The sequence below is a fragment of the Coptis chinensis genome, chromosome 5, assembly GCF_015680905.1.
Source record: "Coptis chinensis isolate HL-2020 chromosome 5, ASM1568090v1, whole genome shotgun sequence".
In the NCBI taxonomy this organism is placed as follows: domain Eukaryota; kingdom Viridiplantae; phylum Streptophyta; class Magnoliopsida; order Ranunculales; family Ranunculaceae; genus Coptis; species Coptis chinensis.
In genome coordinates this window covers 74,598,681-74,623,743 of record NC_141460.1, presented here as the reverse complement: position 1 = coordinate 74,623,743, position 25,063 = coordinate 74,598,681, and the positions used below count along the sequence as shown (strand labels likewise).

The 25,063-nt window shown below is 36.0% G+C and overlaps 3 protein-coding genes and 1 pseudogene across 10 annotated transcripts; all 4 read right to left on the bottom strand.

Moving 5' to 3' along the window:
• Positions 1-2,222: 2,222 nt before the first annotated feature.
• On the bottom strand, positions 2,223-3,837 carry LOC147498875 (cyanidin 3-O-glucoside 5-O-glucosyltransferase (acyl-glucose)-like). Its single transcript, XM_086563360.1, has 4 exons — positions 3,799-3,837; positions 3,628-3,715; positions 2,561-2,651; positions 2,223-2,475 (listed from the first exon to the last, which is right to left on the bottom strand). The coding sequence occupies exons 1-4, from the start codon at positions 3,835-3,837 to the stop codon at positions 2,223-2,225; spliced, it is 471 nt and encodes a 156-aa protein (XP_086419486.1).
• A 382-nt stretch (positions 3,838-4,219) lies between these two features.
• On the bottom strand, positions 4,220-7,178 carry LOC147498874 (beta-glucosidase 11-like). Its single transcript, XM_086560746.1, is given in 11 exon segments — positions 4,220-4,652; positions 4,739-4,854; positions 4,936-5,160; positions 5,162-5,192; positions 5,311-5,345; positions 5,348-5,397; positions 5,742-5,813; positions 5,905-5,980; positions 6,612-6,664; positions 6,764-6,827; positions 6,897-7,178. Coding segments are annotated over 11 exon segments (1,131 nt in total). The 5' UTR covers positions 7,068-7,178; the 3' UTR covers positions 4,220-4,414.
• A 2,769-nt stretch (positions 7,179-9,947) lies between these two features.
• Positions 9,948-13,792, bottom strand: LOC147498873 (phytochrome A-associated F-box protein pseudogene; annotated as a pseudogene). Its single transcript, XR_015195628.1, has 2 exons — positions 12,660-13,792; positions 9,948-10,248 (listed from the first exon to the last, which is right to left on the bottom strand). The product of XR_015195628.1 is annotated as a phytochrome A-associated F-box protein pseudogene (transcript).
• A 1,075-nt stretch (positions 13,793-14,867) lies between these two features.
• LOC147498872 (serine/arginine-rich splicing factor SR30-like) lies at positions 14,868-24,311 on the bottom strand. 7 transcript variants are annotated; one of them, XR_015195624.1, is made up of 16 exons: positions 24,181-24,311; positions 23,843-23,934; positions 23,316-23,441; positions 22,902-22,967; positions 22,661-22,735; positions 22,445-22,553; positions 22,279-22,325; positions 22,121-22,178; positions 20,025-20,074; positions 19,845-19,901; positions 19,620-19,735; positions 19,440-19,535; positions 16,015-16,097; positions 15,452-15,956; positions 15,267-15,373; positions 14,868-15,118 (listed from the first exon to the last, which is right to left on the bottom strand). XR_015195624.1 is itself a non-coding variant. In XM_086560743.1 (15 exons), exons 2-15 carry the CDS (start codon positions 23,927-23,929, stop codon positions 15,115-15,117), a joined length of 1,032 nt encoding a protein of 343 aa, XP_086416869.1. In that variant the 5' UTR covers positions 23,930-23,934; positions 24,181-24,311; the 3' UTR covers positions 14,868-15,114. The 7 variants fall into 7 exon arrangements, 2 of the variants coding, with proteins under 2 accessions (XP_086416869.1, XP_086416870.1); XR_015195625.1 differs by having other exon boundaries at positions 15,452-15,485; XR_015195623.1 differs by having other exon boundaries at positions 16,023-16,097.
• Positions 24,312-25,063: the final 752 nt, after the last annotated feature.

The following is a 25,063-nucleotide window of genomic DNA, read 5'->3' as shown; positions in this document are numbered from 1 at the left end:
TTACACCATCAGATTGGCTGATGTAACTGTGACAGATGTGTTGAGTAGAAGAATTTGCAAGCTGCCCAAATGTAGTTCTCTACCGATGATTTGGTTTTTGCTAACTGTTCATTTGTAAGTTGGACCATATGTGTTTTCAGAAGATTGGGTATTGTCTACACAGACTCAATTTTTTTAAGTTTAGAGGATATAGCAATTTTTTTTTTTTTTTTTTCCTCTATAAAAACTAAAATTTGACATCTGTCTCAAATTTCAAACTGATTTTTACGATTTTGACCTCTTTTATTAGTCCGAACTAAAGAAGCCAACTACAAACAAAAAAAAAAACTATGAACTAAATCAGTTACCAAAAGAGTAGTGGGTTAATCAAAATAACTAAAATTCATCTGAAATCTACAAAATTCCAATTAAAAGTGAGATGAATTTATGAATAGACCAAAACAATGTGAAAAACATCAACTTCAAAAATGGAAATGTTGATTACAACTAATTTCAATACAACTTTAACAATTTAAAATGTATCTCTGATAATTTTGAATAGCATGTTTAAGCTTTGTTTGATGTAATTCAAATTTTGAAATTGTAAAAAGACAAATGGTTTTTTTTTATAAGACAATTGTATTATTTTATTGCAGTACATTTTGAAACAATACACACGCATTCTTGTTTGATGAGTGGCCTCGATTGACACACACCTACAGTCTGCGCACATTAGATTTTCATATTATTTATTTGTGGAAGAAATTGACATTTACAAATGAAAGGGTAAAAAAGATAAATAAAAAGTTTTAAAAACAGTTAATACATCAAAAAAGTGACGTGTTGTTAAAATTAGAATAGAATCAAAAGATAATATTAATCTTTCTCTAGACAAAAAACACACTAAAAAAATGTTTAGAGCCCAATTTTTAGTATGTGCTTTGGTGGTGCCATGAACGGCATTGCAGTCCTCATTCCCTATTTTCCTCTACGGCTTAACACGAAACACAGTTACTCTAGTCCTGTGGTAATCATGTTATCCCTAATGCACGTGTCGCTGCCTCATTCTCACCAGCGATCCGCTTTTAACCACACAATCTTGCCAAGCCAAAGTAGTACTGCGAGGATGGGAAACATCCTAGAAATTATTTTTTAAAAAAATACTAGAGGTGCACTCTGACACATACGATCTTGTCTCTCAGGTCCCCCCCCCCTACTGGTGTTCTACTTAGTAGAGTGGAGATTCATTTAAATTAAGAAACTAGTGGTTTTCTTAATAGAAATTAGTGTTTTATCAAAAAAAAAAAACAGGCTATATATGATTGAGCTCCAATATTATATTTCCTCTAGCTAGCTGTTGCACATTTTGACTGTTCAACTTTTTTCCAAGTTTCTAGTACATAATATCAAGTCTAGTGCACCAGCAAAACAGGTGCTTGAATTAATTATCGTAGCACTAGTTAGACCAAAATTCCCAGTTAGGTGCTGCTGCTATTCCCAGTCCATCTTAGTTCATCTTATAATAGAGCAAGATTTTGGAGTGGGTACGCAGTAATACTAGGCAACAGAGGACAGAAATTGTTGTTTAATTTATAGCACTAACATATCAGTAAGTCATTTCATATAGCAAGTTTTGGGCGACATCTTCACTATCATTAAGTAACCTCAGAGCAACATGCTTTTAACATAAATAATCCATTAATATGGTGGATACATCGTGCATTTTGCATCCAGTCTTAGATGAATCTTGTATTTTTATTTGTTTCCAACTAAAAAAACGTCTTGGGGGCAAAATCTTTAATTTTATTAATAAATGTCTTTTAGAGGGAAAAATACTCCCTCCAAGTGTGCATAAATTTTTAGGATAATTTGCTGTTTTAGAAAACGTTTATTTTGCCTAGTCTTTTTTATTTTTAATTTGATGGTAAGTTGGTAACCTTGTACATATAAATATTATAATCCAATTTTCAAATGAAAATAAATTCTACATTGGAAAACGAAAGTGTAGAGTCGCCAATCAAATATATCACCGCATTGCGGGGTTGCAGCACCTGTTTTTATGGTTTCATAATGACAATAAGTAAAACGTTTAGTAACTAATATCTGTTTTAGGGTGTTACAGAAATGATAAACACTGTGAATACATTCCAGACCCATTTCCTTGTTTAACCCAATTTTCAATTGGAACTTCCCAGCACTGTACAAGTCCAATATGACTTGTTACTTGTCATAGTCTGAAAATTTTACTGAGAACTATGAGAAGCTTCAAACCAAGTATGTATATTCGTCTTAGCTTCAGTTACACCCTGATTATTACTGATATTTCCTCCCTTAAGGAATTTAGAATACCAGTATGCAGAGAGCTTAGGGTATCGCTTCAAATCTGGGTCCTTGAAATCTACAAAGTAGAGGCCATAGCTTGATTTATTTCCGCCAAACAATTCGTACAAGTCCAAGAAAGACCAGTGAAAAAACCCTCTAGTATTAGATCCATTCCTGCCAATGTTTATGAAATTTTAGACAAGGAAATCATATATTACATGTATACTAAAATGACAGAATTCCTGTTATACAATTTTACCTCACAGCATCGAGCGTACTTCCAATGTAACCATTCAAATATTTAATCCTTGATGTGTCATTCAAGGACGTGTTGTGAAATGTCCTCTGACCTATCAACAGAATGTGGCTATCACATTTAGCATCAGAAACTACTAAAAATAACTATGGTTTTAATTCTGTAAAGAGAAGACAGTATTGGATGTCATTGCATGTATTTTCTAGATATATATATAGCTCAAAACTAACGCCCAACATTACAATACATGGCTCAAATAGTTTTTGTCGTGCTGCTTTATATGTGAAATATATCTTGTTATGAGACAATGAATGCTTTCCATTTGCCTAATTCATTTGAGACCGAGTACCCACAATTTTTTTGCCAGGAGAGCAAATGCATATTTTGATGATATGAACGGATGCGCTACTAATTAGCACGGTTCAACTTTTTGGTCCATTAGCAAATGCATAAATTTGATAAATTCCAAGACCAAAAATTAAATTGTTGTTAAGAGTTATTGATGTTAATCTCTCTTGGTACACTGAAACTAATTTTTTGGCTACTATATAGTTATATGAATAACATGTTGAAAGACTTCTTAATCGTTATTCAGTGTCCTGAACTAAATCAGTATATATATAACTGGTTCACCTGGTTTTCAGGCTGTGGCTGCTTAGTTTGAGATTTCAATATTTATGAGACAATATAGAACTTTGGCAGTTGAAATTGGTCAGAGAAAATGATGGCACTAGTTCTAGATTATACACTTCATCAAAAACAGAAATTATGGATGGGATATGATTAACTGGCAATTTCATCCTCAATGAGAAGTCATAACTCTTGGATTAATGGCAAGTTTCTTGTAGTTCATATGGAATTTGTGTCTCAGAGGCTGTCTGTGGAGCTGCTCTTGGGACAAGTTGTTTGAAGGTTTAAAGGGTATTGTAATTCGTGAATCTGTGTGTATTTCATTGGAGCATTTTGGATCAGTGGATATACTCTGTGTTCTACTATTTTATTCAACACTATAGTTTCTTATCTGTGAAAAAAAGAAAAAGAAGGATAGAAAGAAAGAAAAGAGTTCTCACCATTTTCATGAATGAACATTGGAGGATTTCCATATTTCTGCTTGAAATACTCCAGCACTCCTTGCATGCCCGATGGAGTAATGGGGAACTGAATTAATTCACACTAGTCAATACAGGTTATACAGGGACTCTGGATCTAAGTATGCTTACAGGTGTCTTTTTCATTATTACCTCACCGGCAGGCACTTCATCCCAGTTAACTGCAGACATTGAAAAGTAAAAATAAACATAAAACAAAACAAGGAAGCTAGGAAGCATATTATAATTTTTTCAAAAAAAAAAAAGGCCACATTTGTAGCTGATAGTCAATGAAACACTACCACCTCTACAAAGACCACGCCAAGACTTTGCTCTGGTCGTCAGTCACCTCACTATCCATTTGTCCTGGATAAGCAGCTAGCCCCCGAAGGGTGATTTCCCATAGAGCCGTAACTAGCTACTAGACACCAAAGGCTTTGATACCAGCCTCTTAAGACCAAATAACTACACGAGGGAAAACTCCGTAGATGATACTAGCGAGTTTCAAACCAGTAACCTCCCTCGTGTAGCTGAGAAATATCAATATAATGTTTCTGTCGCTATTACGCAATGCTTTAGAAGAGCTACAGTTTTAGCATTATTTCAAAATCTAAAAACAAAGCATATTGTTCAAGTTTGTCAAACTGCTAAAAGTATTGATCCTCCGCTTGCAAGGATGTCTCAGCCAGGAAGTAATGGCTTGAAGATTTTTTACACCGAGCGCATTGAGTAAGTAAACAAGTATCAGTACCACATATGAGCAGGTGAACTAAATGAACGTCGTACATATAAGTGTTGCAGCCATGTCTGCAATGACGTCTCTCCTATCAGAATTGAGACTGTCTGTGTTATCTTTGACGTGCAATGTGTTGTAGTGGTTTAACCCAATGAAGTCATAAGAACTCTTAACTTGACGAGACTCATATCGAGTGAAAGAAGGAAGTCTCGATCCGGCATTCCTCTTAACAACATCAGGATAGTCTCCAAATACCAAAGGATTGATGAACCTGATGATAAACACTGATAAATTCGTTGATAAAGTTGACCACAGAAAGTCTTAATAGAAGATCAAGCTTGTGGGGGTTCAGCTTACCAACCAACGTAAAAGTCATTGGCTCTTTGAGTAGCCGTAATATCTTCTGTCGTGTTGGTTAGAGGAATGAGCCAGTATGAAAAAAGGTTTAAACCAATAAAACCATGGTGTTTGGCCTACATCAACCAGTTTGTCTCAAACCATGGCCATTAAAACCTCATATTTAAACATGTAGTAAAATATTGCATTTTTGATACCTGATACTTTGTCTTGTACAACCTCACAGCGGATGCGTGCGCTAGCAAGCAATTGTGAGCAACAGTATACGGTTCTGATGTCGAGTTGCCAGATGTGCAGTCAAAGCCAAATGGGGAAGAACAACGCATAGGAGGAGAAAATCCCAAATCATACCCTCCCAATACAAGCACATTGACCTCATTCACGGTAGTCCAATGGGAAACTCTGTCGCCAAATTCTCGAAAAGCACACATTTGCATATGCCATAAAATCGTCCCTACACCACACCAAGATACTTCATATTTGCACGAATCGTAGTTAGTATATGATAAGTATTCATTCTAGTTGAATGTGGTTTGTGGCACAAAACCATAAGAAAAATTGAAAAATTACACAATTTTCGGCTCAGCCATCCTCCATACTCATTTTCGAAAGTGCCTGAGGAAGATCATGATGGAAGAGAGTAACATGTGGTTTAATTCCTGCTCAAATTGCATTAAAGGAGAAATAAGCATATTCGATAGGAAAAATCAAGGAATTAACCAACTAAGCAAAATAAAGTAGTCCGACACCAAGAGAGTAACATTGTTGCTGCTTTTGATGCCACAACTCGAACTTTAATTTTCACACCCACAACAACTCAGTAAATACTGGTTCCTTACCATATTTTGATTTGGACTGGATGATCAGATGATTACGCTAACTTGCACCAGCTGAGATAACGTCTTCATGCTACTTTATTTGACAAACCTCTAGACTTGATAAGTTTATGTGTTTATGTTTTTTCTAAATTTGCTCGGTTTCTGATGAAAAAAGCATACATTACCATGCCTTACAAGCTCATTGATGAGGTTATTGTAGTACTGCAAACCCTTTGGATTGACAGGACCTCGTCCATCTGCAAAAAAAAAAAAACAAACTTTCAGACTAATTATTAATGATTTTTTTTCTCGTTAACGTGAAAACGTGTCATGGCTAGTTATGCTTACTCGGGATAAGCCTCGACCATGAGATGGAGAACCTGTAAGCATCTAGGCCTGTATCTACCATAAGTCGCACATCATCCTGAAAATAAAATGTCATTGAACAAGCTTAAACGAATGTTATAGACCTTGCTCAGTGAAATCAACTCTACATATTGTGCTAATTCTGAGGTGCAACTCTGTTTCAAAAAACTCCCTCTAAATTCGACCAAGTGGGTGATATGTAATATAAAAAAGTGGAAATTTCTACATATGGATTTCTAAAACCAAACAGAATAGCTTCAAGGCAATAAAACGTACTGACCATTCCCAGCTTTCTCAATGTGTGAGATCAATCTTTCATAGGATATGTACGCTTTCAAAAAGTAGAACTAAGATTAGACTAGATAAGAGCGACCTCCTACAATCCTTTTTCCCACTCATCTTGATGTACTTGTATTTGCAACTTACCTACTTAATATCTTTAGAAATCAAATATAGCAAGAAAAGATCAATTGATCATTTTGCATATCCAGTGTATATTTATTATCTTTTACTCATTCTCACACGACAATGAATAAATTCAGATTATCTCAAGATCAGAAAAATAAATGACACCGTTTTTACCACCATCCATTTTTTGATTCATTACATTAGTACATACTCGCATTCCATCATGTAAAAGTTATAAGAAGTTAAGAACAGTAATATATACTAGGTGCAATAACACAGACCTTATATTTGTGGTATTCGTCGCAGGCTATGTCTCCATTACCCATAGATTTTTCTGAATTATAGACAAAGCGTCATTGTAATTGTGGAACATTTCAACTGAAACAAAACAAAAGCAACAAACAGAAAGATATTGAAGAAGCAGAAAGCATACTACTGTGAGCAACTGTGTCCCAAATACTTGGAGTCCTTCCATCCTCAGCTGCTGCCCCTTCAACCTGCACTAATAAAGAATTCATTTATACTCATATTCAAATACTAAAAATCAAAAAATGAATTCAGAGAACCTGATAAGCTGAGGTGCCAGAACCAAATACAAAGTGTGGTGGGAAGTCATTTCTGCTATATGTGGGAGTAGTTAACACACCATGACCATTTTCTGCTAGTAAGCTTAGGAGAAAAAGCATTGCTACAAGTAGAACTAGTGTTCTTGGAGAATCAGTAAACAGTACCATCATCTCTTACTAGTTACTTCAGTCTTTCTATCTATGATATTTATGAGCAATTCAAAAAAAAAAATGGGCTGCACTAGATAGAAACAGAGCAAGAGAAAGAGACTTGTGGAAGCTTGAAACAAGTACGTGTGTTGAACGTTTTGTTTTCTTGTCACTAATAAATACGTGTTTGTTTTTGGTGGTTCCACGCTTCCAGCTTTGTAAATAATCGCTGTGTTACAAAAATCATGACACTGGCCATTTCCTGAGTCCCGTTTCCTTCACAGTACTAGACTACTAGGGAACACAATTTTCAAAACTACCCCAAATATCATTTGATATGAAAATATATATGGAAATAGTGGATATTAGAAATGGGTACTTATGTTCAATTCCTCATCCCAAATCCTGCACGCACATATAACACGTTTGTTGAACCTATTAGAGTTTTAGGTTTTTGTAATGGAATTGTTTGTTTCGGTTTGAGCAATGTTTTGTCATTGTTTAATCCGGTTACTAGAGAGGTTAAGCATGTGGAGTTTGGGAAAAAAAAATTGGAATATTTCACCATATAATTGGGCTTTTCCCAAATATTTTGGCCCCTAATTCTATTTCAATTTTAATTTCACCATAAATCCTAAAGTCCTATGTAAATTTAAATTTGTATTTCATAAGACTTACGGCGAAATTAAAATTGAAAATATAAATTATAAGTAAAAAATAATAACGTCAGTCAGTTTGAGACTTATGGTGAAATGAAAAATCAAGGTGGAATTATTACGAAATTATTATTGGGTTTTGTCCTTGGGCTGTAATCTTTGCATTTCATAAGCATTCTACTAATCTAAACTATCTTAAAAATCCAAACTCTCATCTATAGTACGGCAACAGTTGAATAATATATTCTTTATATACCTCGTCACTTTTTATAACGTTTTTGCCCCTGTATCTTCCATTTATTTAAGGGATATAATCATCTTCCTATCTCACCTACTTCGATTTAGCTTCTCCTTCTCCGTCCCCATCCTCATTTAGTATTACCCTTCTATGTTTTAAGCAAAACGCACAACGTGCATGCATCAATCTAGTTTTGGTTATGACTCTGCTACTGATTATTACATTTTGGTCATTTGAAAGTATCATATTACTATGACTCTTTTGTGATGGTTTACTCTCTAAACGATGGCTCATCCTCAAAAATCACAGGCATTCCCTAAACAATCTCAAGATCATCTGAGTTGGCAATTTTTTCGAATGGAGTTCTTTATTGGATTGGACTTTCTGAAATTGTATGTGGTACACGTATTATTTCTTTTCATGTTTGGAACAAAGTTTTTCGAGAGGTTCAGGGACCTTCTGATGAGAGTTCATATGCTTTTAAAACTTGGGTTAACTAGTATTACCCCCTAGATGAGCCAATTAGAATTTTTCGGTTGACCGTCTTTTTTTTTGTGTGTACTTGGAAGGAAGACCCTAGGGGAGTTAACACTAACTAACCCTTAAAACTTTTGGTGAGCTGGGAGGACAACTTGCTATCTTTTGCATGTATGGTCCTTCTTATGGGTTATGGGTCTTGAACAAGGACTCTTCTTGGTCTAAAATATGTGTGTTTAAAGCATCTGATCACATATATGTGGCCAAAACTTCGTGCCTTTGGAACAGATAAGACGACATTATGTTTTGCTGAGAATGGTCAAATTCTATTCAAGGACAAGAATGATCTTCTTTTGTATGACCCGAAACTGGATACATACCTTGATATTCCGAGTATACGGGATCCGTCGTCTATTACTATAGTGGCTTATGTTGCCAGCCTTACACCACTGAAATCTGGTGTTTATGTTAGAAATTTATTTACAGGAGAATAAATTTCTAACATAATTTCTTACTACTTAGTACTTACTATAGTCGATCGATGGTAGTCGATCATATTCTTTTACTATAATATCTTACTATAGTTCAATCCATAGGTATGCAGCCATTTTTTATCATAATCTTTTAGTTGTATGCATGCTCACCCGCACCCTTTACTAGGGATTTCATTGGATAACTTAAGAACTGGTTTTGACTCTTTCCATATAACAGAATTGGTAATAGACTAATGCATAAATCTATAGTACGTGCTGTTCTGGTCTTCTAGCCTTAGTATGAAATGTGGTCTGTCATCCCACCACTGCTTGACACCCTTAGGTATGGTTCCTCCATGTCTTGTACAAGCATCCACAGCAAAATTTGATGTTTCCGGCCATGTACTAGAAAGGTTGATCAATTCAGCTTTGGTTTTAAGTTCTTTTACCTCCCAGTGCACTTTATTTGATAGAAAAGCTTTAATGGCAGCTACTGAGTCTGATTAAATCCAAATTGTGGTCCATCCCATCTCAATTGCTCTTTTTAGACCCTCCACTATAGTTTTTTCTTCTCTTCAGAGTTCAGAAGGCATCATGAGTTCATCATAACTGGTGCAACTGTATGTGTGTCTTGTGTTCTTGTCTGCGTGCCTTCAAAAAGGCACTTCCAGTTCTATTACATTAAATACGTTAGCACCTCTGGAAACTAGAGATTGGTAAATGCTAATGAATGAACTTGTCATAAAAAGTACAGTTTGTCACGCTGAAGATTGTTTGCGGAAGGCTAAAAGCATATATACGACGACGAAAGGCTCTTTGAACGATCCTAACATGTTACTGTTCAGACTTTGTATTGGATTGGCCTAATGTTATCAATGGGGTATGATGTTTTTGGTCTTATTAAGTTAGGGAGTCCGTCAGATCTCATTGTATTTCCTTTACCTTGTAACATGTTCTAGTGAGGATCTAACTGACTCACTTACGAACTGTACTTTCTGTGCATTGCACTCCCTCCCTCCCAGTGAGGATTAACTCATTAAAAAACCCCATTAAGGCGTAGATCTCAATTCGTTGGGTCTGGTTTCTATTTTGGCTTTGCTTCCTACAGCTTTTGTGAGAGCATAAATGCTGGCTTTTAGTTCCATACAGACCAAAAATAGCTGCACAATACCATACTTGAACAGGAGAATGGCAAGCAAAAGATAAACCGTAAACCAGAGCCTGATAGATGAAACAGGACAGTACGATCAGAGTATCAGTAGTGCTGGAGGTCTGGTAGGAGTCTCCTAGCTGTAGAGGACGGGGCTCCTCGAACTGTTTCTAAATTTTCTCCATGCTTAGACTTAATTATTTATCACCTGTTGACCACATTAACACCTGATTAGTGAGGCACATAGAGAGCTTCTTTGTCTCACATCAATTAACCCAAAGTTACATATTTATACTAACTTAAAACATGATAATAGAAACTCCTAGATATGGATGTCTACACTTATAGAAACGTGGGACTTTACATATAGGACATATTCTAATACATATTTATACTAACCTAAAACATGAGAATAGAAATTCTTAGATATGGATGTTTACACTTATAGAAACGTGTGGGGTTCGAGCCCCAAACCTCTAGTATCATCATCCAAAAGTTTTACCAACTTTGCTAGTTGGCACCTGCTAAGAAACCGATTCACCCACTACTACTACTACTAAACTTGACTTTACGCGTTCCAGACTCCACTAAACCCGCATAGGGCTCACCTCTGAGGCTCTGACTAATTTTCTGATGCCATTCCTTTAATTGAAATGGGAAGGAGGTACAGTTTAGTGGTATTGAATACAAGACACGCAATGCACTTCACTAGCCAAAGCTTTGAGGCTTGGATCTAAGCACACACTTACAAGCAATACATTTACAGATCCATAACTTGATAATCGAATAGTATAAACAAAACACTGTATTCAAACTTCAAAGGTGTTCCAACCGTACTGTACTGAACTTTACATATAAAGCTTGATGAGGGTGAGGGAGAAGCTCACCTATACAAGCTAAGTCAAAAGAGAGGTAGAAAAGGTAGTAAAAAGAGCCACAATACATGCCGAGTTATACAAGAAATGGCCCAACCCTAATCAAGTAATCAATGATCAGCCTAACAAAGTAATATGTTATTATCTTGAGAGGTCCAGAGCCGTAAGAGTGCCTTCATATGGCGAATAGCATTCTCCTCCAAAGCAAGCCGTCTATAAAAATTGCTTCTTTCCTAGTCCCCATATGGTTGTAACGGAGTAAGGGCCAAATGAGATTCAAAGCTGCAGTTGGGAGATCCATCTTAGACATTCACTATCTGGTTGTGAACCCATGGAAGTCGGGAATGCATTTCAAACCTTTGGGAAAAGAAGAAGACAGTGAAGCATAAGGCTGCCTGCAGTTTCTTCCTGAAAGCTGCAAAACAAAGGGAGGGGACCTCTGTGCCTCTGATTCTTAGTTGCTCTCTTGTCAGGATTTTCCCTTGAAGCACAAGTATATTACTAGTGAGTAACAAAGAATTGAACTTATGTGTCAACCTCCGTCAATCCTACTTGATAAAGAGATTGCCATGGACTCTGTATCAACATTTTTCATTATTGAGCTAGCGCGTTCATTGATAGAAAACATACCTATAACTATGATGCTGGGAAGGTTTTGTATTCAGGACTTGGTTCTTAGTGAACAAGGCCATGTCCTTATTTTTCCCCTTTTACAAGGTAGTATAGATATCCTAGAAATTTTTATATTGAAGCCCTAAATTATAAAGCATTGTTCTGGTCATTGCCCAGAAATCAACTGTAAGCTTTGCTTCTCTTTCTGTCAGAGTATCAGTATTTGTGTATCTCCTCCTATTTCTGTGTCTAGCCACCTTCAGATTTGTATTCAGTTAAACTAGCTAATCAGTTGACATAGATTTTGGTATTATTTGGCCAAAGGCCCACAAGGTTCTTCCCCAATACGATCTAATTTTGATTTTCATTTGGATCTCAATACAATCCAAAATTTCACTAGCCTCACAAGAAAGATCTTTTGGCAATATTGTATCTGATTTTCAACAATGTAGTTAAGTCCAGATCACTAAGTATTTCCCACGTTTCATTATCTCATCCTTTGACCTGAACTGGAACTACCAAACCTTGTAGTGCAGTAAAGTATCCCTTTCTAAAATCAACCTAAGCTTCAAAGTACACTAGTATTAGATCTCATGAAGTTTTTTATGTCGTTCATGCATAATTTGGTACAATCCATCCATTAGTCCTCAAATACATGAGGAAGTAAGAGATTGCAGAACCTGTCTCGATTCAACGACTATAGACAGGAATCCAATATCCTTCTTAGACGTGTTGATTCATTTGATCTTATTATTTTACCGTTACTCTTTCCATGTTATTGACTTGAGACTCAACTACATTACCTAAGGTTGAGAGATTACTATATTCTCTCAAAGGAACTCCTCATCTAGGTTGTAATTCTCTACTATCATTGTTTCTTAAGAACTTTACAGCATACCCACCAAAAGAAATTCAAAAAAGCAGAAAATAAGAAATTCAAGCAGATATACTAGATAAAGAATCGAATTTAAAGCACAACCAACCATAAGCATTCAATATCTCAAATAAAAAAATACATAGAGGAAATCAATAGTTCAATTGACACAACATTAGCCAAACCCGAAAATGAACACACGAACAGATTATATCAACAATACGAAAAAAAATGCATATAAAAAAGAAGAGAAATTACTTCATACTCAAGAGTACATAGGCCTATCAGTCCAAGCCCCAGAAACATGTCCATTCTCGCAAACATAAGCTCGAACAACTGGTTCCCCGTCATCATGGAACCCGAACACACGCTTCAAACAAAAGGCGGAATGAAGATCCCAAGTCTCCTTACAATTACAAAATGCGCAATCCAATGATATCTTACTTCGATTCCCATCATTAATCGTTCTCCAAACTTGAGATTTCTTAAAATTCTTAAAAACACCTCTAAACAGCTTATAACTCCTCTTCTCTTCAGTATGAACACAACCAGGCCAATCACATATATATAAACAATCACCTCTAAATCGACTAGCCAATAACTTATTCCCTGGTTCTCGATTTAAATTCCATACCCCAGTTGCTAAATGTGTCTGAATTGATCTAGTACATTTCTTTTCTCTTCTTATTACTAATAGAAAAATCACCAACCTTGACAACAACTCCACTAAGTTCTTCATCTCCTAAAACAGGTTGTACTACTTCTTCTTTCATTTCAGAAACATCATAAACAGTATCAAAATATAAATCATCATACAAAGACCATGTAGTAGTATTACAAGGGGTTATAGTATTAGTTACCAAGTTACATTCTTGATGACTAGTAGATGGAACTTGATCAAAATGAGACAAGTCCACTTGCTCACTTTGTTGAAAATTCTCATCTGGGCCAAGATCACGTTCAAGTCCAAAATCAGAATTTTCTAACAAAACTCCTGCATGATGAAGACCTGGACAACAAACAGAAAGCTTAAAAAGAGATACCCAACCACCTGGTGGTTCTAAAGAAGATGAAGAATGAAGAAGGTCGGAAGTGATTGAAGGAATGGTTTTTAAGCATTTAGTTTTAATACAAATGGTTTTGATCAAATATGAAAACTTTGTGCATACACATGCAAGACTAGACCAACTTTTTGGGTCGTCTTCAAGGTTGAAGAGTATGTTTAGGATTATATCATCTGTTAAGGTGAAGATTAAAGCGGTTGAAGACATGGTTTGTTGAGGAAGGAAGGAGTGGAGAAATGATGAAGAAAGACAAATGGATGGAACTCTTTTTCTTTTTTTTTTGACTTATTTTATTCTGTCTATATTCAGTTTACCAGATATTCCGCGGGGAATTTTATTAACGTTAATTCAGCCGGTGCTTGAGTGCATGATTATCAACTTATAGTATTATAACCACAAGCCACATTGTAATTTTTTTTTGGTAAAAACATTGTAAATTTTATTGCTATTGTCTAATGTGGTGTGTGGAGGAAGTTGATTTTAGACTAGTTTGGGGCGCTAGAAAGGACACGACGAAAGACGAATCCTTCGTCCATGTCCACACAAAAATGAATGGTAATTGAGCTCTTTGAACTAAACAGACACCAGGTTGCATGCAGCATGTGACCATGTGCTTTTCACCTATCCGTGTCTCCCTAGTCCTCATACAGTCATACTATTCTCTTATATATCTCCAGAATACTAGGCTTTCCTTACGAGTTACGACTCTGTGTTATGGCCTTGTGGGGTTAACAACTTAACACCACCAATTGGCCAGGTTAGAGCATTGCCAGTAAATCTTCTGCAATCCATTTATGCAAGCGCAAATTAAAGGTAGGCTCACTAAGCCACTTGCTAGATATCTTCCAGTATATTCTTAATTCTTAATGTTTATTGGTCACTCAGGAATAGGAATCAACACCAGCCACGTAGTTTTGTAGGAAAGAGTTTTTCTCGTGTGCCAAGCTTGCGTGCAAACCGCACAGTAACAAAGACCTACAGAACGTGAAGCAGGAAGTAGTAGCCGACAAGTCTGAAAAGTTTTTTAGATAAATTTGACATTGCAAGCTTGTGTGGACACATTGAAGTCGACATTAGCTGAAAGCAAACTATACCACTCTGACTCTCTGAGCCTCTGAGGATCATCAATATTTTCAGGTCAAGGTGGCATAAGGAGAAAAGGAGGGAAGAATCGGTAAATGTATGTCCAGTAGCAATACAGCTGACCTGTTTTTCCAATATATACACACCCATCAAAGTATATTTGCCCATCCACCAATGGTAAGAAAAAGCACCAAAAAAATGGTACCTTTGAGAAGAAAACCGCCATGAGAAAATTACCCATATGTTTCAAAAGGGCATATCAAGAAAATTACCCATTAAATTATAACTGCTAAGCCTTAAATTGCATAGCTTCAGAAAATAGATGAAGTCACAACTTTATTGCTATTCCTAAACACCAAATTAAGAAGCCAAAAATCTGACTTCCAATATGTTATTAATATTCAACATGTCATAAAATAAAATGGCAAAACCTCGTCCATAACCTAAATAACCTAAAATGAAGTAACAGTGACACCGTCTGTGAAAATATTCATCTGACATACTGGGCGAATAACTTTTGTCCATAACCGACAGCCTCTAGTCAGAAGATTGACTGCGATTGGATTTCACCTGCCAACAAAAATCCAATCATCAGAAACTTTTTTGTTTTCGGATATGTAAACCTGATAAAGAATGATTAGACAAACAAAAATTGGAAGAAAGCAGTCGAGACTATATTGGTTTGAACAAAATTATAATTATAGTAGGAAAAAGAGACCGTGATAGGCTTCTGCTCCGACTTGGGCTCCGGCTCCTGCTTAGGCTCCTACTGCTCACACTGGGGCTCCGCCTTTTCGAACTTTTGCTGACATGCTTGTGGCGAGGCTGCAGAATGCTAAGCCCTTTTAGGACAAAAAAAGTAGGAAAACTTTACAACATTTCAATTCTAGCTTGAACACTTACAGATGGCAATGGAGATCTGGATCTTGATTCAGATCTGCAAAAGTTCCAAAAACAACCCAATTCAATATCCACTATGTTTCACTAACACCTTTGATCCAGAAGCCTTGACGCCTCTTCCAAAGACCACAGAGTTACCACATTCAAATGGAAAAAGAAAAGCAATCCCAGTATCATCGTTCAACAGAGAAACCATAGAGAAAACAATCCACTTTTCAAGGCAACAAAACAAACTTCACCCACCAAGTGACTGATAAGCGGGTGATATCCAGTGGAAATAACAAAAAACAATGAACCAATGAATTAGGATAGGTGAATGGCCTCTATCCATTTTTGTGCCATTAAAACCCACATTAACGCAACGTCTATTAGCATGCCCATGTTGAAAATGAAAACAAATATATTTCATTTACTAGCGATTAGTGGTGACCATGATTCCGGTTCAAAAAACACAGCCCAATATATCCTTCACCCCAACCTAGCTGCATGTCCAGGCCCTGGGCACAACCTATAAGAATAACATATTATTTAATGTTTCAAAGCTGCCCACTTACGTAACAGCATACCTACTGACCAAATGAGTCGCGGGTAGTTGCATATCCCATCAAGATCTTAACATGCAATCCCCACATCGCCGCAAAACGCCAATCTAGAAAACAAACAAGGCAACCTTCATAAACATTGGATGAGAAATGGGCGACCAAGTTCTTTCTCAATCACCACCTCCATCCGTTTTTAAGAAACGAATCATGAGGTAGAGCAAGTGCACTACATTCAAAAGGGGGCATTGTTGCAATGCAACTTAGATATTAACTCCTCAAATAATTGAACTGAGCTTAAAATTGAGGAGTAAATTCTGGTGGGACAAGGGATTAGAACTAGAAATAATGCCCATATGCAACAGAGCAACTTCACACATGGGACATGTCCTTCAAGAACTTTTATAATTCATGAAAAGGGAAAAAACACAGAAGGTGAAGGAAGAATTTTAAGGTGCATTTGTTCAGTTGCAGTTAACCATCACACACACACACAGACTTTATTTCAGGTTAAATCCCCCTCCAAAACACATAATATGAAATAATCACCTACCATGCCAGAGATAACTATGTCTAGAAAATAAAAACGAAGCAAGCGAGAAACAAATGGTGTCAATCTTGCAAAATTAAGCTCCACAAGAATCAAATACGAACGATGGCAAATCTAGATCAAATGAATGAACCTTGTTCAAGTGAAGATATCAATCTAACTTTTCACGGCAGAAACAGCTATCTGTTTTATGAAGATCTAAATTGCAAGAGGCTGAGTAAAGGATGATGTGGGAATGGATCCTAGTCAAGTACACGAGATACTTTACTAATTGGAAAAGTAAGAACTCAGCAGGCCTTGCCCCTCGAATAATAACTTAGAAATAATATATACATATATATATATACCAAAAGTAATTTTCAAGCTCAATTAAAAATCTACGTCAGAAATCCTCTCTCTTTTATATTACTAGTAATAACATCTCGGACTTCTAAATCAAATACAACACAGGAGAAAAGAGTTCTAATAGCAACTCGAAAATTCAAAATAAGATACAACTTATAAAACAGAAATGCTTCCCCTATTAATACAGGTTTTAAAAAACGGGTCACTAATGTAGGACCTATGACAGGTTTATTAAAAATGGATCACTCATTTAGGGATTACTATATAGCTAGCTAGATACAAAAACAAAAACATCTACCCTTCCAAGGAAGGTATCGTTACACTCAGTACGAGTTATCTCCCAAACCTACCCATGTCCCTATTGACATCTAAGCAATTGAGTATGAGAAATATTCTTTCGGGGCACCACAGTCATTCCAGTAGCACATTTGATGGGATGGGATTCTGCTTTTATCCCATATTGAGAATAAAGGGAAACACAAATTAATTTTCAAGTAGGTTCGGCGCCAGAAGATATTGGAGTTACAAAGAAGGGAGAGATATTGTAGAATTAATTGTGGTTCTCCAGACCATGGCCTGAGTGCACATACCCACTCCATTAATAAATGTGATAGCATCTATTCTTGACACTAAAATTTCTATTTAGCTGTTGACTCTTCGTATACAGAAGAGTAGTGTGCGCCATGAATCTTTATTTAGTTACATGGGGTGTTTCTCGCCACCGAGATCTACACTGTGGAAGTAAAGACCAATAGTGCAGGATTTGAGATGGGAAGTAAAATCGTTGGAGGTTGTTGGATGGTTGGGGACTTGGGGTATTGGGATCAACACCAATGCTCCATATTGTATAGACTAGTCACGTTCTTAGTCACACAAACCGTGTGAAGTGCCTACCGCTCCCGCTCTAAAACCTCACTCTCGCGGTTTAAGTGCCAATCCCTCATAAAACCCCGCTCTGAGATTTTTAAAACCGCGCTCTGAGATTTTCAAAACCGCGCTCTCAATTTTTGCAACCGCGCTCTCCGAAATCTCAACGAAAATCGCCTCTTTCCTTCAACAAAAAAAATTGAGAACTACCTTAGAACTTATTTTAGGTCTATCTACAAGAAGTTTCAGTTGAAAGGATTAGTATTTGGGTCGAGATGATAAAAAAATCAAGCTTGACGTGTGTGTGTTCACTGGTTTACATGACTTCTGGCACTATGTTTTTGGCAAACAAAGAGAGGAAGGAGAGAAGAGAGTGGAGTTGGATATTCTATATTAAAAAAAATAATAAAGAACTAAAGATAATGAGTTGGTAGTAATCTGGACTAAGAAATTTCATATGTTTATTTTCTTTTTCTATTTTTGTAACTATATTTCGTTTCATTTTGAATATATAAGCTTTACTTTGTTTGAATAATTTTTTTTACTACTTCGTTTTACAAATATGTGTATTATTTATATATTATATACGCCGCTCTCAAGGCGCTTTGAAACACAGAGGTTCTCAAGTTAGGCACTCTTACGCTCCCGCTTCCGCTCTCGCTCTCGCTCCCGCTCCCGCTCCCGCTCAGCGTTCTGGGGACTAAGGTCACGTTCACGTATTTCACACGTACTTGATGCTGAACACCATCAAAAGTAGTAAAATGTAATTTGATATTCACTTTTTTTTTCCTTGTTGTTCCCTTTTTCTATCCTATAAGTAATAAGTTATTTTGGTAAATCTCTTAATAAACTATTTAAATAGCTGGGTAGTATCTAACTTCATAATCTATCAATAATTACTATTGATTATGGATCACACGCACGCACAAACACACAGGTGTGTGTGTGTGTGTGTGTGTGTGTGTGTGAAAAACAAATTAAAACTATGATGGTATATTTTGCTTATTAGTAGTAAATACTATACTAAACTATGGTAAAAGTTAGACCCAAGTATGGTAATCACACTTCACATGTGTATTTAGTCATTTCTTTCGTGAGCCACACCAACTTTCCTTATTGGTATTAAAATAGTTGATTTAGTATACAAACATTGACCAATTTTACTGTTCAGATAGGTATAGATTCTTTCATACAAACAAGATTTCAGTACCAGACAGCTAACTGGAGTGACGTTTGTGGTCAAAAATCCTGAAGACATTAAACAGTTATCTAAGGTTGCCGGTTGCATTAAATGTTCGGAAGAACAGGCTAGTTTAACCCTATGTATTTGATCTACATCCCATTCCTAGCTGTAGAAAGTGATGCAACCCTAATTTAAAGTCATCCTATTCCTAGCTATAGAATGTGATGGAGATTCTACATTTGAGTCGTACACTTTTAGCTGAGGTTCGCTCCTCAGTCAAAAAGTATGTGTTACTAATAAGTGGTGGGAGTGGGAGAGGAGGTGTAAAGCTTTTATACATCTTCTACATTTTTAATTAGGTAAAGTAGTAAACACGCCTACTTGAAAACCACACGGTTAAACACTAGGAAGAAATCATTATCGTCAAAATTATTTATGACACCAAGTTATGAACAAAGCATCATATGAATCTAAAATGGAGATAAACAGTCAAACAAGAATATGTACCTGGCTCGGGGTTCTGACACTGAGGGAGAACGAGATGAAACAGACCTCGATCGAGATCTAGACAAAGCACGATTAGATTTGCGCTTTGGAGAATAGCTGCAAAAGAATTTTGCAAATGATCAAAAACCATAATAACCAAAAGGAATTTTAGCTTATCGGGCCAAAAAATAAGAATAGAACCTCTGACTCCTGCTACGACTATAGCTACGACTGTAACTAGGGCTTCTGCTTCTCGAATATGAACGACTATGGGTAGGGCTCCTTGAATAGCTCCGCCTTGACTCATATTCCCTGACCTGCCATAAGAACTCGTTAAATGACCCTCAAGCAAATATACAGCATACTAGCATAACAAAAACATAAATGAAAATAAATGATGAATGAAGTAAACACAACATATTATACCCGTATATAACCTCGGGAAAATGCATTACGAAACTCAGAGTCGTCAAGCTTGTGAACCTGTACAAAAGAAAAAAAATGAAAATTATTTTAAAAAAGTACATCTCTTACAATCTGCTGAATAACACCCCTCTTCCCCCCACCCCAAAATTACTACTTAATTATTCAGCTATATCAACTTACTGCATATCGCATGTCCTCATAGTTGGTATAGTCCACAACCCCGGTGGTACCTGTAAAAGAACAATAAAATTAATAAATTTGCACTGAATAAGAATAATAAATTATTTGGTTGAGACCCCATGATGGGAAGGTCAAATCCTAACAAGGACATATTTAGCCTGCACCTGATCTCATAGCAAAGTTGTGCAAAAATTAAGATGATAAACAAATTATATTGCAAGATCATATCAGGTTCGTACATTCATTGCCCACAGAGCAATGTGATATTCTGTAATACCAATTAAGAACCTACCAACAGCCATATCAAGGTAAAATAGATTACCCAAACTTCAATAGAATAAGGATAAGATCGGGAACACCGCCAATCAGGGATGGACCCACGTATTGCTGAAGGCATTTATTTAAATACCCCCAAGTTTTACAAAAATAAAATCAACCTGTTGTCAATAGGCAATAGCCCACTCAACTCTCAAGGTAATTCATACTGTTATAAAAACTTGGTACTTGACCAAGTATTGATTTCAGTCACTTAGCCCATTATCAATTTCAAACATTTGGCCCACTACCATATTACTAAAAGTGAATCCTTATATTCACTCAACGAGAGTGTGGTTGCGATCTGTTATCAAAAATAGCTAAAACACCATAATTCCGGATGAATAATCCTTTTCCAGTTAGAACACGAAATGTCATCATGCAATTGAACTAAGGAAGACCTGTTTTTAGAACTGAACTAAGGAAGACCTATTTTTAGAATGATATACTCGTATGATACACAAATTTTACATGTTACTTTACAACTAACAAATTTGCAAGGTATTGCCATCACCAATTATTTTTATTTAAAAGCTTTATAAGATTCAAAAGAGTTGCAATACTTGACCCAGTATTGATTTCAGTCACTTAGCCCATTATCAATTTCAAACATTTGGCCCACTACCATATTACTAAAAGTGAATCCTTATACTCACTCAACGAGAGTGTGGTTGCGATCTGTTATCAAAAATAGCTAAAACACCATAATTCCGGATGAATAATCCTTTTCCAGTTAGAAGAACCTAAATGTCATCATGCAATTGAACTAAGGAAGACCTGTTTTTAGAACTGAACTAAGGAAGACCTATTTTTAGAATGATATACTCGTATGATACACAAATTTTACATGTTACTTACAACTAACAAATTTGCAAGGTATTGCCATCACCAATTATTTTTATTTAAAAAGCTTTATAAGATTCAAAAGAGTTGCAATACTTGACCCAGTATTGATTTCAGTCACTTAGCCCATTATCAATTTCAAACATTTGGCCCACTACCATATTACTAAAAGTGAATCCTTATACTCACTCAACGAGAGTGTGGTTGCGATCTGTTATCAAAAATAGCTAAAACACCATAATTCCGGATGAATAATCCTTTTCCAGTTAGAACACGAAATGTCATCATGCAATTGAACTAAGGAAGACCTGTTTTTAGAACTGAACTAAGGAAGACCTATTTTTAGAATGATATACTCGTATGATACACAAATTTTACATGTTACTTACAACTAACAAATTTGCAAGGTATTGCCATCACCAATTATTTTTATTTAAAAAGCTTTATAAGATTCAAAAGAGTTGCAATACTTGACCCAGTATTGATTTCAGTCACTTAGCCCATTATCAATTTCAAACATTTGGCCCACTACCATATTACTAAAAGTGAATCCTTATACTCACTCAAAGAGTGTGGTTGCGATCTGTTATCAAAAAATAGCTTTTTCCAGTTAGAACACGAAATGTCATCATGCAATTGAACTAAGGAAGACCTGTTTTTAGAACTGAACTAAGGAAGACCTATTTTTAGAATGATATACTCGTATGATACACAAATTTTACATGTTACTTACAACTAACAAATTTGCAAGGTATTGCCATCACCAATTATTTTTATTTAAAAAGCTTTATAAGATTCAAAAGAGTTGCAAAGCTTTCTACAAATTGTGTAATTAGTTCACACCGTCTTGAATCCCCTCAATAGAAATCATGGGTCCATCACTGCCGCCAATCCAAAAGGAAAAGAATGATGATGAACAAAAGTTAGGAGTAACGTACCTCTACCATCGTGATAGACTTGAGAAAAGCACACATCTCCAGCTCGACGCATGTGATCCTACACATAAAATCATAAACTTCAATGACCAATTTTAACCAATATAACATTATAAGCTGATTCAGTAGAGAAAATGAGTAAATGCATATGCAGATCATACCTTCAGGTCTTGCCATGAAGCAGAAGGAGGTAATCCACTGACCCACACTACACAGAAACAAAGAAAAGATTACTTGGACGGCAATAAAAAATTGACAACTGACGCACACATAAAACAGCACTAGGGATAACAGTATAAACATCAATGTACATGTACAAACACAAACCACGATAATCAGAACGTCTAGAGATTCCACCACGGCTACCCCCACTACTGTAACTGCTATAGCGGTCAATCGAAGATGATTGCCCTCGCCCACCATGCGCAAGTTCCACCTATAAAGATGTCAAAATATTAAGAGAGACAGACAGACTAATGGACAGGATGCTAAAGGTACTAATCAACACAGTAACAGACATCGACAATGGCATGGATAACTAACCCGAAGACGATGCCCATCAAAGTCATAACCATCACGACCACGAATAGCATCTTCGGCATCACGGGAATCTTCAAACTGTCAAGTAAGCAATTAAAATTAATATAGATAGAAGAGGCATGTTTTTGTGTGTGTGAGAGAGTTGGGAGGGAAGAGAAAAAATTAACATAAGAATATTAATCATGACAAGATAAAATACAATAAAATGCCCTTAGCTAAAACATACAAAGAACGCTCAACTTACCTCAACAAAGGCATAACCTGGGGGTCTTGGTGGAATCTTTAGATCAATTTCCACAATTGGTCCATACTGCAATTCAAAATCCAAAGACACTATTGTTAGTTAGAATGTAGCATATGTGAATTTGAAACCATACTTTTGTCCTAAATTGTTCATATGCTTTCCAACCATGTCATCCTAAAGCATTGTTTAGGTCCACAATTCCTGGGAAAAAGTTTCTCAAGAGATTGGGTGTATATTCTAATAAAGAATTTTATTTTTATTGACAAAACTTTTGAAATTACAGCAACGCCAAGATCAATAGTCAAGGGCTATTTCTCCAGGAACAGTACCGCCAATCCCCAATACACACGCAAGGGCCACAAAAACACACTAAAAAGAACCAGTGAACACAATAATGCAAAAATCAGCACTTACCCTACCTAACCAGGCCACCCTCACCCTTCCAAGTTCCAACACACCTCCATGCTGCCTCTCATGTACATATCCAGTCCTCATCCCACTCCCCCTTCTCTTCTCCAGTATATTTAAGGTCCAGCTTTGCTTTGACATCACGATTCACGTAAACAAACAACAGGGGATAAAGCTTACTTTATCAAAATTCTTCCTACATGATAATACCTATAAGTAGAGTGTGACATGTGTTGCCCAACTTAAAACACGTCAAAAGATCAAACCCATCATGTCATTAGATTTCTTTTACCAACCATGGAACATGTCACGCATGCGTACACCGTAAATCTCATAATAATAGTCAATCTGACATGAATAACCTCACTGATTGCTCGTTCTACACGTCACAACAAACACAACGATAACCGAAACTACACTAAAATTCAACAACCAGTTTATTCCCTAACATCGTATACAAAACTAAATAATTTTACATAATCACACGCAATTACTTCAAAATCCAAACAAATAAATTTACACATAACAATTACCTTGTAAAAGATATCTTCAACTTCTCTTTCACGAATATCACCAGGAAGATTACCAACATAAAGAGTCCTGCTCGCTTTGCTACTCATAATTCCTAACAAAAAAATTAAACAAAATTACAATAAAACCCCTAATTCCCTCATTCCACACACCAAATTCAACCTACCCAGTTTCTAAAACCGACCAAAGATTGAGTCTTTACGATGAAAAAAACAATAAACTGTCTTTTTTAGCTCAAAGAACTTATAATTGAGGTCGAATAACAACTAATTGGGTAACTAATTTACTATATGAACTGGAAAAATCGAAATTTATAGAATTTATGGTTTTGAAATATTACCTTTTGAAGATTCCACGGAGAGAAAGAGAGAAACAAGGAAGAAGCTGTTTGTTGTACGAGGGCTTTGGGTTTTGAAGTTGATATAATTTAGCTGTGAGTTTGTATTTGGTACGGAAAAGTTGCTTCGTATTAAGTAGAGACACTTGTAACAAGTGTCGGCGCTCCATTTGCCATCTATCTTAACAAATAATAATTTAAAAAATAAATAATAAAATACAATACAATACAATCATCAATCCAAACTATTTGTGTATTTTAAATTTGTTTTGAGTATGAGCGCTCCAAATTTTTAGAACTGACTAAAAACAAATAGGATGATGAATTTTAGAGAGCTGGTTGTTCATAAGCTAGAATTATGAAGTTTGTAATTTTATGCGAGTTCAGGCAAAAATGATAAGCTAGAATTATGAAGTTCTCACAAATAAAGTCGCTAAGTTCGGTGTAGAAGCATTTTTATCTCGACACTTTGTTGCAAAATTGAAGCTCTCAAAAGGTCTTAATGTTTAATTATTTTGCAATTGCATTTTTTTTTTTTTTTTAGTAATGTTATCTTGACACGTGGCTAAAGGGTTTTTGAGGTTTTTCTTATTAAAAAAAAAGAGCTGACAATGGGATCAAGAAGCCCTCATTTGCCAGTTCAAGCAGGTCCATATGATACCCCCACAAAGTATTGAAATAAAACTTTTATCACTTAGGATTATGTTGAATCTCACATCAAGGTGCACAAATTTGTTATTTATCATTCTTTGATTATGTGTGTTCAGTACTAGGGTTTTATTATAGGTTTTTAGAACAGTTCAAAATTGCTATTTTGTATGGCACAGTAACACTCGGTGTTTGTTTGCTAGTGAATGATATAGGTGAAACAATATGGATTTTCAAT

Coding starts and splice junctions, on each gene's coding strand:
- LOC147498875 (XM_086563360.1), bottom strand. CDS start 3,837: ATGTCTGCAGTTAACTGGGATGAAGTGCCTGCCGGTGAG. Junction 3,716..3,798: donor ATGAAGTGCCTGCCGGTGAG/GTAATAATGAAA, acceptor GAATTAATTCAG/TTCCCCATTACTCCATCGGG. Junction 2,476..2,560: donor AGTACGCTCGATGCTGTGAG/GTAAAATTGTAT, acceptor AAACATTGGCAG/GAATGGATCTAATACTAGAG.
- LOC147498872 (XM_086560743.1), bottom strand. CDS start 23,929: ATGAGTAGCAAAGCGAGCAGGACTCTTTATGTTGGTAATCTTCCTGGT. Junction 22,326..22,444: donor TAGACGTTCTGATTATCGTG/GTTTGTGTTTGT, acceptor GTTTCTGTGTAG/TGTGGGTCAGTGGATTACCT. Junction 19,902..20,024: donor ATGAGGACATGCGATATGCA/GTAAGTTGATAT, acceptor TCTTTTGTACAG/GTTCACAAGCTTGACGACTC.